Source organism: Perissodus microlepis, chromosome 13, assembly GCF_051167445.1.
Source record: "Perissodus microlepis isolate ML-2025 ecotype Zambia chromosome 13, ASM5116744v1, whole genome shotgun sequence".
Classification (NCBI taxonomy): Eukaryota; Metazoa; Chordata; class Actinopteri; order Cichliformes; family Cichlidae; genus Perissodus; species Perissodus microlepis.
In genome coordinates, this window is record NC_140473.1 from 12,785,553 (window position 1) to 12,802,965 (window position 17,413).

Genomic DNA, 17,413 nt, shown 5'->3' on the forward strand with positions numbered 1-17,413 from the left:
TAAACAGAAAGAAGCACACAATCTAACGGGGACTACCATCTTGCGGTCAAATGGTGAAGTACAAGTACGGATGGTTTATTATAGAAGCTCCACTCTAACCCTAATTCCAAATACTTCTGGAGTTGGATGCAAAAGCTACATAAACTGGGCAAAGCGTACAGTTTTGATGATCGAAATGTTACGTGAAGACATTTTTAAAACAACAAACGTGATTAAAACACGTGAGAGAACAAAACCAGGAATCAGTGCGTGTTTGCGTGTCTAGCATTAGTATTACGACTTGAGTGAAGCGCTGCTACATAGACGATCTGTCGTGGCGGAAATTTGTTCGGTGTCATAGCAACGATCAACATTTCTAAAGCGATTAAAGTGTCGACGAGCACGGACAGTTAATGATAACGACAGGAACTGTATGAGTACGCACACACAGTTAATAATGACGCTCCACGTACTTCTTCCAGGAGATAATTAGCGTTACGATCGTAACACAGCAGGCGGAGGGTCGTGTCACGGTGTTAGCCTGTGACAGATGGCAAAGATGCTGACTGAAAAGCTCAGTTTGACTTGTGACAGACTCCTGTCACACCGGCAGCTCGCATGCTGTTACTCTTATTTTAGCATACCACAGCACGGCAAGGAAGTGCTCGTTTACAGCACAAAGGACGGACAGCAGAAGGTTTGTTAGTAATTTGTTAGTGTCTGCACCATGGTCCGCACTCTGGCTACAGAGCGTCAGAACAATTTAATACATCTAAAAAAAAATCATATATATATATATATATATATACAAAAATGTCATTAAAAAGTATTTGTTTGAATGTTTGACCCACAGAGATGGATTCCTACCGAAATGCTGCAGCGAAGTTTACAATAAATCTACCAGATTTGCGCGTTAGATTTAGCATATCATGGCAAGCTAAACAAACAGTTCATCTGCATTCAGACAACTTTCTTTTTCGTTTCTTAATTCACTCGTGCCATGACCGCGAAACAAGCCACGCGTGGACAGATTGCTTTTCCTCTTACATGAAGGACTTTATTGTCATTTTGCCAGCCAGTTTGTTTCAAGGTGAACTAATCTGGAAGAAGTGTCACTAACCCAAAAAGGCCAGCAGGTGGCTGTTTAACTTCTCTGTTTTACACACTATGGGCCAGATTATGTGGATTCCAGCACAGTACATTTAAAAATGGCAAAACCGGTGAAACTTTTATGCACAGACAGGCAAACAAACTTTTATACATTATCCACTCATCTTTTATATATTTTAATGTTGCATTTAGTCACAATCACAAATGGCCTGGTGTTTTTGTCAGACAGTAGGGAACCTACTAAATAGATCTTTGTTTAAAATTGTGCTAGAGATCAAGGTCATGTTTGTCACTTTACAGGCGATTAGCTGTGAATTGTAATGGATTGTGAGATACATGAGCTGCTATGTCATTGACCTTCTTCACCATTGACCATTTATGCTTTACTAAAGTATTTTTTATTATTTTTCTTTCATAGCCCCTCGTACTAACTGGTCACCATGGTGACATCAGTGCCCTTACTTTTGGAAAAAGAAGCAGTCCTGTTATCCTCTGCTCCGCCTCTGCTGATTACATCATTGTCTGGGATATTGAATTGTGCCAGAAGAGAACACACGAGGGTAAAGATACATAGTTCTGTGTGTTTGACCCTGAATTGTTGCATGCTGTGAGCAGTGCTCTGCAGTAAAGCGTTTCTCCATCCCAAATCACACACATTTTTCCCCATTATAGAGCTCTGTTTTGCAATGTTGCGGAGCCACTTTAGCACACGCTTCATATCACATGATGTAGTGAAAATGATCATTTTCCTGAGTTAAGTTTAAATGTAAGCAGACAAACATTTTGGTTTGCAGGTAAAGTTGCAGCTGGAACCGTTATCGGGACTTTGCTGGGGGAGGTTGTTCATCTTTCATTTTGTTTCTCTGATGCACGAGTGGCTGCATGCACGGGAGCAACTGCATGTATTCTCAGCTCAAAGGTACCAGATGATCATGCTGCACGTCTTCCACTTGGTCAATGTATTTAAGCTAAAGGGTTGTAAATGGACTGGTTTTTATACTTTCTACTCTACCTGATCACTCACAGCACTTTTAAAACATGTGCCTCATTCACCAATTCACATTCACATTCATACAACCACTTTTTTCTATGCTCTGTCTAACATTCATACACATTTACACTCTGATGGATGCAGAGAGCAACTTGAGGTTAAGATCTTGGATAAGACAAAGATAAGACAAGGATATTTTGCATGCAAGCTGGAGCAGCCAGGGATTAAACCTGATTTTAAGATTAGTAGATGACCTGCTCCGCCTGCTGAGCTACAGTCACCTCAAATATTTACTACAAGACAGTAATCACCACTTGTTCTTACTCAACTTTTACGGTTGTTTTTTCCACATCAGAGACCAGAAACGATCCATACCTTGACGGGCCACCTGGGACCTGTAACATCAGCAGAGTTCTGTCCCTGGAATAACGATATCCTCGTCACCACATCAGAAGACCGCACCTTTAGGGTATTACTTTAAATTTGACACTTTTTATTTAGCCACAGTGATGTGTAATGGTTTAGAAAAACAAATTGTGCACACCTTACTTGGACTTTTAGCTTTTTACTTTTGTCTCGTCAGGTGTGGGATTTAAAAACTGAAGCTGTTTTCTTCCAGTCGTTTGTGCTTTCAGGTATGACGTAAATATTTTAAATCATGTTGGTGAAGCGGTAAACACTCATTCTTTTGAGCTTGGCCCCTTTAGCCTGCAATACTCTTATTCACTTTGTACAGTAGAAATGATAACTCTATTTTAAAATAGGACTATAAAAACCGGGATGTCAGATTAGGCTGTTGGTTAAGGATTGGTATCTCTTTCTGGGGTTTTCTCCCTTCTGTACCCAGGGTTCCTGTGATAGAAGCCACTCCATTAGCATAAAGTAAATTAGTTATGATTATTCAACCATAGGTTTCAATTTTCTAAAATTTAAAGGTTTGAAAATATTGAACTTCCTTAATCCTTTAGCCTCTCCACTGCTCACTACATACTTCTTGGAAGAGGACAGGCATCTTATCACCGGTTCAACTGATGGACAGGTTAGTGACTGAGGTACGCGGCAGCTCAAAAGGCTCAGACACTGAAATTCCACAAGCTGAAAGACAACTGTCTGTTTTAGGTGTGGTGCTTTTCTCTCAGTGACGACCACAAGTGTCACCTAGTGACCAAAATGGACCTTGAGAAGATGGAAAAAAGACATCAAATGCACCGAGAGACTGTGAGCCATCAAGCAGGTGACGCGACATGAAACAGATAGTTCTTTAAACTAGTTTGAAAAGTTCATTCAGTTACTTTTATGCTACTTTTGGATGTTTTCTTCCAGGGTGTGTTTTAAAATCGTCTGCTGATAAAGTGGAGACTTCAAAACCTGTTCTCAAAATGGCTTTATGTAGGCCTCTATCAGACATCAATGGTGACCAAGAAAAGTAAGTACAGCTTAGCTGGAATAGGTGCCTTGACCCTTATTATAACTTCCTTTAAACTGGTAAAACTACATGAACTAAACAGTGTGGATGAATGGATTAGTTCACAGAGTTGTAGATGTAGTTTACAATTAGTTTTCAATCATTAGTCACAAGAAAAAACAAAATCTAAGCCTTTCATTTACTCGTTTCCTCCCTCTCAGTGGATCATATTGTTTGATTTTAGCACAAGGAAGATCTGGTTCTCTTCATTTTTGACAGGGAATCTTAATAAAGCACGACTGTCAGCTATATGTATTCTCAAGGGCTCTATTTTGTTCATTATTCCACAAAGTGCAAATGGTATGTCATCCAGGAAAATGTTAGCAAAATGACTTAAAACACAAATGTCAAATTAAAAAAAAAATAGCTGCATATTTTTGCCATTAACACAGTGTCACAAGCTCCTGGAAAAAAAGTCCTTATGACATGCCACATCCGTATGGACTAATTGCTGCACGTGTTCACACACTCACAGGAAACCTGAAGGAAACTTCACACGTCGTGGGAAACTGCTGTCTCGAAGCATAAAGTTTCAGACCGTTGAAACATATTGTTGCTGTGACAGGAGGCAGGCGCTTGAAAAACACGCAGACATGACTAGATTTGTATGATTCCTAACTGCTGTAAGGAAAGCTTGTGATCTCAGTGCAGAGCTCAGCGACTTACTGACTTCACACTTTACTGTTAGAGTGAAATATAGAACAAGTGGAAGCAGAGTCAGTGTGTGATCATTTGAAGTTGTTGAAGTTTCTTTGCAAGCCACATATTCATTGTATAAGACAAAGTAATCATTTCTAGTCACTGTTAGCATCAGTGTTTAGACACTATTCAGACAGCACACATTTGAAATAATTGATTTATTACAGCAGTACAGTTTGGCACAACAGAGTTTGGCATCTGGACTTCCAGCTCATCATTCCCTGCAAGTATGTTTCTATAAATTTGGGTACTGATAAATAAATCTTGCTCTGGAGACTTGTGGATGTTGTGTTGGTGGAGGGGTTGAAGGAGCAGTGATGCTGACATGTCAGAGTGAAAAGGAAAGCTTAAATATATAAATAAATTGGGACACTAGGGAACTAAAGCATGTTATGTATGTTTCTCACAGTGCAGCTTGATGTGCCAAACTAAAGTAGCTCACGGGCTTTGCTCAAGTAAGATTCCACATAGTAGTATGAAAATAATGATGCACAAAAATGTAAAACCTTCCAAACATAAATTGCCCGCAAACTCAAAACCTCAGCATGCAGCCCAGAGCAGGAAGTGGATAAAAGAGCAGAGCTCCTTTCTTCTCTGTGGTATTAGTTTCCGGTGTGCTGAATGTATATATATATATGGTGTACATGTCTTGCCACTTCATCACATCAGTATGTTGATCTTTTGTGTCGTTTGTCTGACCCAAATGAAAAATTCTTTTTGCGAGAAAATCCCTTAACATGGTTTTTCCATATGTTTCTGTTTGGGGGCCCTGCAGTGACAACAGCTGGTTTTGTATTGGAAGCTCTGATGGTCTGTATGTGGTCGATCTGGCTACGTCTGAACTGGTAACAGCGCTATATTTCAAAGGTAGGCTGCTGGGGACATGCCTTCTCCGATCTTTCTGTCTTTCTTTAAGAAACTCAGGTATGCCTCCAATAAAACATGTGGTTTCCCCTGAGAGATTCCACTGGTCATTTCTTTTTTGAATGTGATACCACATGATGATGAATATGATTTTCGTTCTTGTAGATTACCCTAAGATGAGCATCACCATGGCTGGCTCATGGACCATCTCTCCAGGGCGTGATAACTCTGTGAGTATTTCCATTAAAGTTGCCTTTTCGGCTTGACTTCTATCATTAATACAGTGTTGCTGGTATTGTTTTTAGTGTAAAGAGATAGGATTTACTATTTAGGATAGTGCGATATAATGTTTTTAATGTGTGTTTGTCTGAAAACCGATTTCATTGGTGTCACAACCATGTAACATGCAGTCACTGAACTTTTGAAGGTTCTAAGTAGAAATTAAAATAAAGTACAGCAGTCTATTTGTAGACAGGCCGGAACAACATCATAGAAAAAAGTAGTTTTCCATAGGCTTTTGGATAATTGCCAAATATAACAAACTCTGTAGGAAATAAATGTAAACAGTTACACGTATTCTCAGCAGGAGAATATTAACAAATTAACTTTTGTGATTGTTGGAGTGTAAATGCACCCACCACCTCTCCCCATGTCTGGTACTATATCTGGTATGTAAACATACAATATTTTTGAAAATGCCTGCAGCATTAAAACCGATCCCTAAACAGCTTTGCTTTGTTCTTTTCTTAAAACTTCTACTAAATAACCGAGTTTATGGTTCACCTATTGCTAACTTTTATGTAAAACAGTAGTAAGTATTTCATGTTCTCTCAGTGTAACAGCTTAAAACACATGTTTATGTATATATTATTACTACAAGAATTGTGTTTTTTATTTTATTAAAATTTTAATTGATTGAATTTATTTCCCACACAGATGCTGATGTTAGTGAGCTCTTTGTTTACCCCATGTGTGGTCATGTTGGAGGTGCGTCTATATGACCTAGGAAGGCCCTTGGCTTGTGGCAAAGGATTTTCAGTGTTCCCAAGGTAAAGCTGGAGTTAACTGAAAAATATTAGGTAGCGATACAATATTTTGATGATCTACCTTTTTTTTCTTACTCACTTCATCTTACTGATCAAAACCAAAATTCAAGTTTAATAGAACTTGATGAGGGACACTGTGGCCTTGTAGTGTAGCTACTTGAGGTCTAAAACTGTGTTTTGCTTTTTATTTTTATGGGTAGTATAATAGTAAGCATTTCAGCTACTTGTTTTGTGAAAAATAAAATAAAAAAAGATGAAAAAGTCTACAAATGACAGACAAAATAAGTATTTTTTAACTATTTGAAATAAGCACAAAACTGCTCTGGCTAGTGAGTGATTGCACTTTATACGAGTCTAAACTTTTAATTTTGCATACGTAAGCTAACAGTCACAGTAAGATTACTTTTTAAATGCCAAAGGTTTTAAATTGTCCTCTGAGAAAGAAGGAACATTCATTCAGCCATTACCCGTAACTCCATAAATGATTACTTAGCAAAGTCCAGCAGCACCAATAAGGACTAATTTCATCAACGTAATGTGCTTTTTGTCTGCTTTAACAAATTTGCTATTTGTGAGCCAAAGCATAATCATTTGGGATAGTTACAACTTGCAAAAACAATGCCTTTATACAGTTTTGTTAGTCTGGTCATTTGAGCTCACCGGCAGTATTATATATGATTGTGGGCTGTTTTTTAAAGTTGGCCTCCTGCCTCTAATGCCCTCTGACTCTGACATTTCCATATTAACTTCCTCTATTACAAACATTCATGCCATCTGGTTTTTCATGAGTCAACAATATCATGGCATTGGAAATCAGAGGGGCTAATAATCCATAAGAGTGGAAAATGCTGTGCTCCTTCATTTCCAGTAACCTCCCCTCCATTTCACCCCTCTCTTGTTTTCAGTTCTCCTCCGCTGCCCAATTCTCCCCTCAATACTGAGCTAAAGAGGAAGGAACCCAGCCATCCTAAAAAGAAAGGTCAGCATCCCCGAACACTCACCTCTCACTTATACTCATACACACAGAATAAAAAGAAAGCTACTACTATCTGAGGACTTTGAGCTTTAAAAATGTGACCCTTTTTGTAGTTTATTTCACGACTGGCTCATTATCTTTTTTTTTTTTTTTGCTTGACCACATATAAAAGCCACTTTCAACAGCTCCCTTATTCACAAGGGGTTGCCACAGCAGGTAGCACCGCATATTTGATTTGTCAATTTTTTATTTGATTTTATTTAACAGGTCTTTCCTGATGCAATCTCGGGGGATTTGTTCCTCTTAAATTTTACTGTTGGGTTAATAAAAGTCTGCTTGGCAATTTCAGGAGTTACTGAGAACATCTTCATTATCTGCAAACATTCACAATTTAAAGATTCCTTCCCCTCATTTTGTTGGGGTTTTATACGACTGTCTGTTTTCATAAACAGGTACTTCAGTTAGAGCAGCACATGCAGACTGATGGTTTCTTTTACATTAACCCGTTTTTTGACTGGCTGCTTCTTCCTGTTGTGGATTCATAGGTAAAGTGAGTCTGTTTGTGTTTCTCTGGTGGACCATCAGGATCACAGATAAAGTTTATGATTGGGATCTGGCGACTTAGAACTGTTCTCCTGGAGCGACCTACTAAATACTGACATTTACATACATACATCATACAGAGAGGTAGTGCTGACAGGCAGTATTAGCTGTCTCCTCACAGCTGGAGTTGAGGAATTTGCCAGTGCCAGACTGTGCAGGTGGTGTACTGAAGAGTCTAGAGGTGCCGTGCGGCTGCACTGTCAGACCAAAAACCACAAACGTTTACACACTAACCCAGCATGCTGCTCTCCATGCATCTCTGTATTTGTAAAGTTATCTACACAATTGTATAGAAATTATGCAATAAACCTCCAAGATCCTTGGAAATAGAATTGTTCTTCCATCGCATGTGTAAGAGACCACTGAAGGTCTCTTACACATGCACTGAAGACTCCTGGCTTTTTGAGATGATTATAATCAGCTGCTGTTACTTTTTGCATGATGTGTACTATAACCCCTGAGTGCTGTTGCTTGAATTAAGTCATTTTATAGAAAGGATTTCAGGGAACTAGTAAAACAGAAGGACTGAATAAATTGCGAGCAATGCACAACACACATTTTCCATAGAGTGATCAGATCAGTATCAGTCAGCATGAAAATACTGCAGATGTGAATCTGATTCATTTAGATTTCTCTGTCAGGGAGAATAGACAGCTTTACTGTTTGACCTGAGGTGTCACAAATTATTAAGAATAAAATGAAATAAAGAAACAAAGAAAGGCAGATGACGTGGAGCACAATAGAGTTCCCTCCTTGAAGCACTAGAAGCCGTTGGACCCTAAAATTCCCACTAAACTGCAGTGATCTACAGGATCTTCTCTCACAGAATGAACAGAAAATAGTGCAAATAATGAACTGAAAATGATTGGACCCACTGTATGAGTTGTATTTCCCCATAAACATTGTGATCCAAGCGATATTAATTGCCTCCACTCTTTTGAAGATGTAAAATCTTGGATGGCAGAGAAAAAAAATTCTGTGAAACCAGATCAAAGAGAGATAGAGAAACTGAGGTTCTCAACGTCACCTTGGTCTATACCTAAATATGTAGGCATGTAGTTTTACAAGGTATAAATAAAAAAGAACAGTTACCTTGATACAGACCACACCCTGTGGCCTTACTTTAGCTTCATGTTTGTAATGTAGTTCTGTGACAGCTTACTAAGGTGCCTCTGATACTTTTAGTTCTACTCACATTGCTGTCTGCTACTGTCTGCTCTTCTCATCACAGGTCAGTACAGCTGTGACACAGCGAATGTAAAATGAGGTCTGAGTTGACTGATCGAGAACATGACTTGGTTGGCTAATTCTTATAAAACAAATAAACAAACAAAAGAGTATCGGACATTTCAAAGGGGCTCTTCTATGTGCTTTTTTTAAGCTCAGCTAGAATAGCGTTTATCTGTAGCAAGCCATTTTGGCTCCCTTTATGTAATTTTGTTTGTATTTGGCTTCCCTTCATTAACAACAGGTTGGTGGGTGGGTGGGCTTCTGTGCTCAGATCCAGAGATCTGTGCCACAAATGACCATATTAGGGATAAACAGAGACAAGCGTGGAACAACTATTAGATTCTGAGTGTTTACAGCCTGAAACCTGGATCATAGGGATTCCTTACATACACATATGCTGACCTCAGTGTTTGAATATTTGAATAATGTCCTATTTAGTAACTCAGGAGGTAAACAGGTAAACACCTGAGGAGAGCATACAGCTGTCTCACTTTGTGAGCAGAAAGTTTTGGGGTGTTGTAGCTGTTCCATCAGACAATGAACATCCTGATGTGCTGAACCAGACTAAAGGATTTGAATATTAAGAAACATCTTTGAATAATTTTTGTCATTAGGCTAATTCATAATGAATGCCGTAAAACAAGCGCACAGCAAACTGCTGTGATTTTACGCACATATGACTTTCCTTGGAAATTTGTCTGAAACTCTCACTTTGCTTCAAATAACTGTCTACTGTAAAGTCAGCGTAAATTATGGGATTTTTACTGCCCCGTAAAACTAAAGCACCATTATACATCAGCAGGAGATCAATAGGGCCATTAAGCAACGCCAAGTGATTGCGTCTCCATTTAATTGGCCTAAAATGCTTACTTTTCAACATGTAATCTGTTCTGGAGCAGCAAAAGCTACTTAGTATGCCGTCTCACAACACATTGGAGGAGTGGAAGGTGGTTTTGCATGTAAGCCACCAGTCTCACAGAACTTAAAAGGACTAATGCTTTACCTAACATTTAAATACTACATAACTGTTGTGATACCAGGTGAATTATGCAATTCAGGTTTTGTACACTTAAACATGTTTAAACATACAGTTGTGGTCAGAAGTTTCCATCCTCTCATCACTGGCACACTTTGGGCACCTTTGTACCAACTGAGCATCATTTAAATGCTACAGTTTGCACATTGGATGGATGCTTCCAGTAGGATAAGCTTGGAACATAAAAGCGAGTTCACTGTACTCAAATCAACTCCACAGCCACCAGATCTCAACTGAATAGAGCACCTTTGGGATGTGGTGGGATGGGAGATTTGCTTCATGGATGTGCAGTGCAAAAATCTGCAGCAACTGTGTGATACTGTCATGTCAGCATGAACCAAAATCTCTAAAGAAGTTTTCCATAACCTTGTTGAATCTATATAGTCACAAATTAAGGCAGTTCTGAAGGCAAAAGAGGGTTAGGTCCAGTATCAGCAAGGTGTACCTAACATGACCAGAGAGTGTGTACGTATATATACGCCTGGCCCTGGAGACTATATGACCTTTTCCTACTTCCCCTTTGTTTGACAGAAGAACAGTTTTTGGAAGTGCTCACAAATTTTAATGGCTGTGGAAAAAGTGAGCTCATAGTGAACCATCACCCTTCATGGCTTTATGGATATACTTAATGCTTACAGCATGGAGTGGTCACCCAGAAATCTTGAATCCTCCTTTTAAAATATGAAACTGCTTCACGATACTGGTAGATATATTGTCATTTTAGCAATATTAAAGAATCTTACCTCATCCTGCCACTGCACCATCTATTGATTCATGTTTTAGAAATGCAGACATATATACTCGTTATAATACACACTTCTTCGCTGGTGTCCTAATGAGCATCTTATCTTTCAATGAAGGAGGTGTAAAGGACCAGCCTCTGGTTTTCCACTGTAAAGTGAAGTCATCTGGATATACTAGTGCCCCGAGGTATGATCACAGAATAACTTCTTGCCAGATAGATAATCAGATTACAGTTTATTGGTCTGTCCAAAGTTTAAAGCACTTATTCGCTTAATTATTTTTTAATCTCATATTTCCTTTTTGTTAGGTAAAATATAGTTGCTATATGTGTATATATATTTTATTTGGTTGTTTGTATATGTTTTTTTTTTTAATTTAGTTTATCCTCTTTTCAGGAGGATCATGTTTTCACCCAAAACAAATGTTCAAAAAAATTCTTCCTCTAGGAAAAAGGCTGATGGAAATACGTAAGCGACCTAAGCTAATTTCATTTAAAAGACAGTGTTAATAAAACGTGAATAGTGAACATACTTTTGCCATTTAGAGGTTCCCTCCTTAAAGATTACCCAGCAGACGGTGTGGCACCGGCTATCCCGTGTGCTGATGTGAGCGTGAAGAAGCATGTCTCATGCCTTCAGTATTCAGGTAGGTTAATATGAGTAATTTTGTCTATTATTATTTTGTGTTTTTAACTATTATTTAAACAGTTGAAATGCTAAAGGTTGAGGTTATAAGTCAGATTTGGGATTGTATTAGAAACACCTGCCAATGTCGAACCGTTAGTAGATCTAATAACTGTCGACTGCATGGAGTATTGTCCATCCTGTGCTGTAAGGGTGAAGTAAGGTAACAATAATTTATGAAAAATAGCTTGCAGTATATTAGAAACAGTTTCACTGTTGCTGTTTTCTCAAGATGAATGTTCCTCTGTCAAACACAACATTTCACAGTTGTGTCTTAAAGGCTGCTTTACTATTTTTGGCTGTAATAAATCAGTTGCGGACTGAAAAATCCTAATAAAACAATCCCGTGTTTCCTTGTCCCTCCCAAGGTGATGGAAAACAAATCCTGTGTGGTCTTGGAGACAGCACACTGTTACTGTACAAGTCCTGCCTTACTGGCGCTCCAGCTGTCTACATAGGTGTGCGATGCAGAGATGAGTACCCGTACTTTTGTTTGATATTTTTGTGTTTCTCATCAAAGGTTCGACATACAACTTCTTAACTGATTCAAATGATGCTAAGGTTTAAGAGTTGGCACCTCACAGAGATAAGAAGGATGTTAATAATCATAAGTCTGCACTTGGCATGGATAACTCATTTGGGCTCTTCTGAATAACCTGGACCTACTCTGAAATGGATGCATGGCTTGACATGAGAGTTTTAAAGAAAATTCTAGTTAACTCACTAAGCTATCACTGTCAAAAACTAAACACTGAGCTCTCTGTTACCAGAATAGTGTGGTTTGCTTATGTTCCAGAGCAATAATTGTTGAAAGGCTCACATTCTCTTCTGAGACCTTTTAGGTTTAAACTAAGCATATGTCGCTATTATATACAGTGTGAAAGATTAAAGCATTTCTGAGACGAGTGGTCCCGGGCAGTAAAATTAACACTGGCAGACAAAGAAAGAATACCCGTGCATGTCAGACATCACTCGATGGCTGAAGTGCAGCTGGATCACAGGTCTCCACAAGGGGGCAGCAGAGATAAAAGGAGAGAAGCTGAGGTGACACGTAGGTCACCACAAGCCTATTCTCTTCTGTCTGCCTGGCTCTCTTAGCAGTACCATAAAAGTAGATGTTGTAGCCACACTCTGTATTACCAGGTTACTAAAGTCGTGCCTTCTTTTATCTAGGGCATGACAAGCCAATAAGCAGTTTGAGCTGGAGCCTTAGCAGACGGTGGTGGCTGAGTGCGTCAGAAGACCTGTCACTCCAAATCTGGACTCACTGTAACTCAGAGCCTGCCATTATCATGGTAAATCCCCAGTGAATGCGCATACACTTATACCGGTGTCGTATTTTTTTTTCTTACTTTCACTCCCTGTCACCTTAATCTCCCATCACAACTACATGGCCTACTTTAAGCCTTTATGAAATTTCCCTCATTCCTTGGAAGTCCAAGTTCTAACCATAAAAACCAGTGTAATAAAGACCAGCCAGAGTGACCTCATATTGCAAAAATGTCCTCTCTCCGAAGATCTAAAAAAAAAATTAAAATAGATGTAGAAGTTCAATAAAATGACTACAGATAACTAATAGATAGCTCCACACATTTGTCTTGTGTTTTCAAAGATCAGTGTGATTGTTGGAAGGATTTTAGTCCCCTACAGATCTCCTTCTGTCATTCCGAGTGTTAATGATTAGGTAAAATGTTCAAACTTTTTCCATTTCCATCTGTGGTTCATAAAATTCAGTCATAGCACACCTTTATAATAGGACAGTTTCTGTGTAATGATCAGATTGTATCTTGGACATGTTTGTACAGAACTTGCTCAATTCAATGTTTCCACTGCTAATTAGAAAACTAATGGAATTTAAAAACAAGGAGGCCAACACAGAAAGCCAAATTAATGCAATTATGAAATAATGTGTTTCTTGGCGCAGTGATAGCACTTTTGCTATCAAAGCCTCAACTGAAGTTGGAGCATCCAAAACTCTGATTGTATGCAGACCCTCCTTACCTCACTGGGTATCATATTTAATGTGACACTCAGTTGCTCTGTCATGCCAAGTAAAAACAAGGGTCTGTCCTTAAGCTCCAAGGTCTCCCCATATCTGATGCATATCATCCCTGCTTTGTTTCACTCAGTTAGACAGTTTGGCTGGGTCTACAGCCTTTGACTGCTTGGTATTTTTGTGAAACAGCTTGGCAATGAATACAAGTCGTTTCAGGGACAAGGGCTATGTCTGGGTGAGCCAGGATCACAAACGGCTTCTGAGAGTTGCAGTTGTAAGAAAAAGTTTGTTAACCACTCCAAATTGTGAGTCTGTGTTGATGAGATGTGGTCTGGTATACTGGTATAAGTAAGACTGAAGTAAAAACTGAAGTAAAACTGAAGTCTTGCAAATGTTTCAATAATTAAAAAAAAGAAATACTATTAAGGCTGATTTTTGTCTCTGCTAGGGTGACAAAATGTTCTCCAAACCCATTAGAGGTGCTCAGTTTTATTATCTCGACAAATTTGTACTTCTGGCATCCGGGCCCTCTCTGTACCTGTACCTGTATAACCTGGACATCACGCGCGATGACATAAAAAGGTAATTGCAAGTGATTCATACATGTAAATAGATACACAACAGTTTACCATGTGAACCTTATAAATGCTACGTAAACTATTGGTTTATGTATGTATTTTCTTCATTGGTCTTCAGCTGAATTCCTATATAATCTTTTTTGTCATGAAGCTGTATACACATGGATGTATTGTGAAGAAAGTGAGACAAATTCAAGCTGTTTTTTCTCCTTAGATATCATCAACGGAGTGTCAGCAAATTGGCCGGATGCTTTACGACAACATCAGCAACAGACATCACTGCCTTGTCTGCGATCAATGATTTTTTTTCCCGTATCCTTCTTCCTGTTGTTACTGTTTGTACAGCAGAGGTGTTTCAGTCAGACTGCACATACAGTCATCCACAGCAGTTTGTCTATGGTGTCTTTAGATGTTGCCCCAGGGCTTCCATTGTGGATTCTACCTGTGAATGAATGAGGTTTTCTGTAGTTTATTTAGGAATGTGAGGAATTTGAGGGTTTACAATGCATTTATTTTCCAATAAATCCACTAATAAGAGGTCCTCTCAGGAGCAGTTCTGCTCCACTTTAGTTCACTTTGCCCTACGATGTACAGAACAAAAAGAATATGCATATAGGTTGATGACATATGTTAATATGCAGATATACATATAATTGGAATTCCATCAAAATGTTTAGTTTATTTATTTTAGTTAATTTAAGAAAAGCAAAAAAATATTGTACTCATAAATTTGCATTGATAATGTATGGCTTGAACTATATGTATTCCTTCTCATAAACTTAGAATCAGTCTATAAATAATATGAAAAAAGTAGGATCCAGTAGGTTTTTTCAAACTATATACGACCATTTCACATTTGTACATGTGCATTTGCATCGTCTCTTTCTAATTATGTCTTCCTTCTTCTCCACCATTGCTCTCTCTTCTCCCTCATTTTCACCTCATCCTCTTCCTCCTCACCTCACCTTATCTCTTGAACCGAAGTCAGGGATCTAACACATGCAAAGATGCATAAACGTGCTTTTTTATTCCCAGTATTTGTGCAATTAGTTATTGTCAGCAGATAAGACATGCGACCTTCCCGTCTCAGCACAGCTGACAAGCCGGCTAAACAACAACAACAGCTGGTTGTTACAGCATTATGCCAGCAAACATTACAGGGAGTGCAGAATTATTAGGCAAGTTGTATTTTTGAGGAATAATTTTATTATTGAACAACAACCATGTTCTCAATGAACCCAAAAAACTCATTAATATCAAAGCTGAATGTTTTTGGAAGTAGTTTTTAGTTTGTTTTTAGTTTTAGCTATTTTAGGGGGATATCTGTGTGTGCAGGTGACTATTACTGTGCATAATTATTAGGCAACTTAACAAAAAACAAATATATACCCATTTCAATTATTTATTTTTACCAGTGAAACCAATATAACATCTCCACATTCACAAATTTACATTTCTGACATTCAAAAACAAAACAAAAACAAATCAGCGACCAATATAGCCACCTTTCTTTGCAAGGACACTCAAAAGCCTGCCATCCATGGATTCTGTCAGTGTTTTAATCTGTTCACCATCAACATTGCGTGCAGCAGCAACCACAGCCTCCCAGACACTGTTCAGAGAGGTGTACTGTTTTCCCTCCTTGTAAATCTCACATTTGATGATGGACCACAGGTTCTCAATGGGGTTCAGATCAGGTGAACAAGGAGGCCATGTCATTAGTTTTTCTTCTTTTATACCCTTTCTTGCCAGCCACGCTGTGGAGTACTTGGACGCGTGTGATGGAGCATTGTCCTGCATGAAAATCATGTTTTTCTTGAAGGATGCAGACTTCTTCCTGTACCACTGCTTGAAGAAGGTGTCTTCCAGAAACTGGCAGTAGGACTGGGAGTTGAGCTTGACTCCATCCTCAACCCGAAAAGGCCCCACAAGCTCATCTTTGATGATACCAGCCCAAACCAGTACTCCACCTCCACCTTGCTGGCGTCTGAGTCGGACTGGAGCTCTCTGCCCTTTACCAATCCAGCCACGGGCCCAACCATCTGGCCCATCAAGACTCACTCTCATTTCATCAGTCCATAAAACCTTAGAAAAACCAGTCTTGAGATATTTCTTGGCCCAGTCTTGACGTTTCAGCTTGTGTGTCTTGTTCAGTGGTGGTCGTCTTTCAGCCTTTCTTACCTTGGCCATGTCTCTGAGTATTGCACACCTTGTGCTTTTGGGCACTCCAGTGATGTTGCAGCTCTGAAATATGGCCAAACTGGTGACAAGTGGCATCTTGGCAGCTGCACGCTTGACTTTTCTCAGTTCATGGGCAGTTATTTTGCGCCTTGGTTTTTCCACACGCTTCTTGCGACCCTGTTGACTATTTTGAATGAAACGCTTGATTGTTCGATGATCACGCTTCAGAAGCTTTGCAATTTTGAGACTGCTGCATCCCTCTGCAAGATATCTCACTATTTTTGACTTTTCTGAGCCTGTCAAGTCCTTCTTTTGACCCATTTTGCCAAAGGAAAGGAAGTTGCCTAATAATTATGCACACCTGATATACGGTGTTGATGTCATTAGACCACACCCCTTCTCATTACAGCGATGCACATCACCTAATATGCTTAATTGGTAGTAGGCTTTCGAGCCTATACAGCTTGGAGTAAGACAACATGCATGAAGAGGATGATGTGGACAAAATACTCATTTGCCTAATAATTCTGCACTCCCTGTAGACTTGAGTCTAAAAATCACACTTTCCCTCTGAACAGTTTGCTTACATTCGTGTAAGAGTTTATTCACTTAGGTTCTAAAAGTGTTTGATCTATTTTTAAGAAAGTTTCACTAACAGCAGCATTTATTAACAGAAAAGGTCAGGATATCCTCAACAACTCTTATCAAACTCTTTTCACAGAGTTTTACTGCTTCCTCCATAGTAAATAGACATGGACACATATTGACAGCTGAGGTAAACCGTGAACTGACAGCCAACACTCATTGCAGATGAATGGTAGCCAGTGCTATTTGTCCTGAAGTGGCCACTTTAGCAAGGATTATGCACTTGAATTGGGAAGGGTAAGAAAACAGAAAACTGAAGTTTCATTTGCTATCTGAGAGCATTTAGACTCATAAGTGAACATTGTCACGTATAACCAACAGCATTTGTGAGCTCTTTTTCTTAGTGAAATGGATCTGTTGCATAGACAGAGTAATGTTAAGTTCTTCTGGAAACTGTCCAGTCTGTCAGAAATAGCGACTTTGTAATGATAGCTGTGGGATGCAACAGGTTTAAATCATAAAATTGATTGGTCATGTAAAATAATGGCAGCCTTCTTAGGTCAAAGTGTGTATGAAATATTTTGGATTTTTAAAACTGTTAAAATATCTCATGAGATTTTAACACTGTTCTTTAGTAGGAGTGTCCA

General features: G+C 38.9%; 1 protein-coding gene across 1 annotated transcript in view; it reads left to right on the forward strand.

Moving 5' to 3' along the window:
- Positions 1-369: 369 nt before the first annotated feature.
- wdr27 (WD repeat domain 27) overlaps positions 370-17,413 on the forward strand; it is a 47,103-nt gene continuing 30,059 nt past the window's right edge. The window contains exons 1-19 of the mRNA XM_084949295.1: positions 370-676; positions 1,508-1,649; positions 1,884-2,008; positions 2,436-2,549; positions 2,664-2,715; positions 3,049-3,119; positions 3,200-3,314; positions 3,404-3,506; positions 5,020-5,111; positions 5,274-5,338; positions 6,045-6,157; positions 7,060-7,133; positions 10,860-10,929; positions 11,139-11,210; positions 11,288-11,388; positions 11,795-11,884; positions 12,600-12,721; positions 13,871-14,004; positions 14,215-14,312. Of these exons, the coding sequence (XP_084805421.1) occupies positions 530-676; positions 1,508-1,649; positions 1,884-2,008; positions 2,436-2,549; positions 2,664-2,715; positions 3,049-3,119; positions 3,200-3,314; positions 3,404-3,506; positions 5,020-5,111; positions 5,274-5,338; positions 6,045-6,157; positions 7,060-7,133; positions 10,860-10,929; positions 11,139-11,210; positions 11,288-11,388; positions 11,795-11,884; positions 12,600-12,721; positions 13,871-14,004; positions 14,215-14,312 (1,900 nt within the window). The 5' untranslated portion in view covers positions 370-529. The remainder of the gene's footprint in view (positions 677-1,507; positions 1,650-1,883; positions 2,009-2,435; positions 2,550-2,663; positions 2,716-3,048; positions 3,120-3,199; positions 3,315-3,403; positions 3,507-5,019; positions 5,112-5,273; positions 5,339-6,044; positions 6,158-7,059; positions 7,134-10,859; positions 10,930-11,138; positions 11,211-11,287; positions 11,389-11,794; positions 11,885-12,599; positions 12,722-13,870; positions 14,005-14,214; positions 14,313-17,413) is intronic.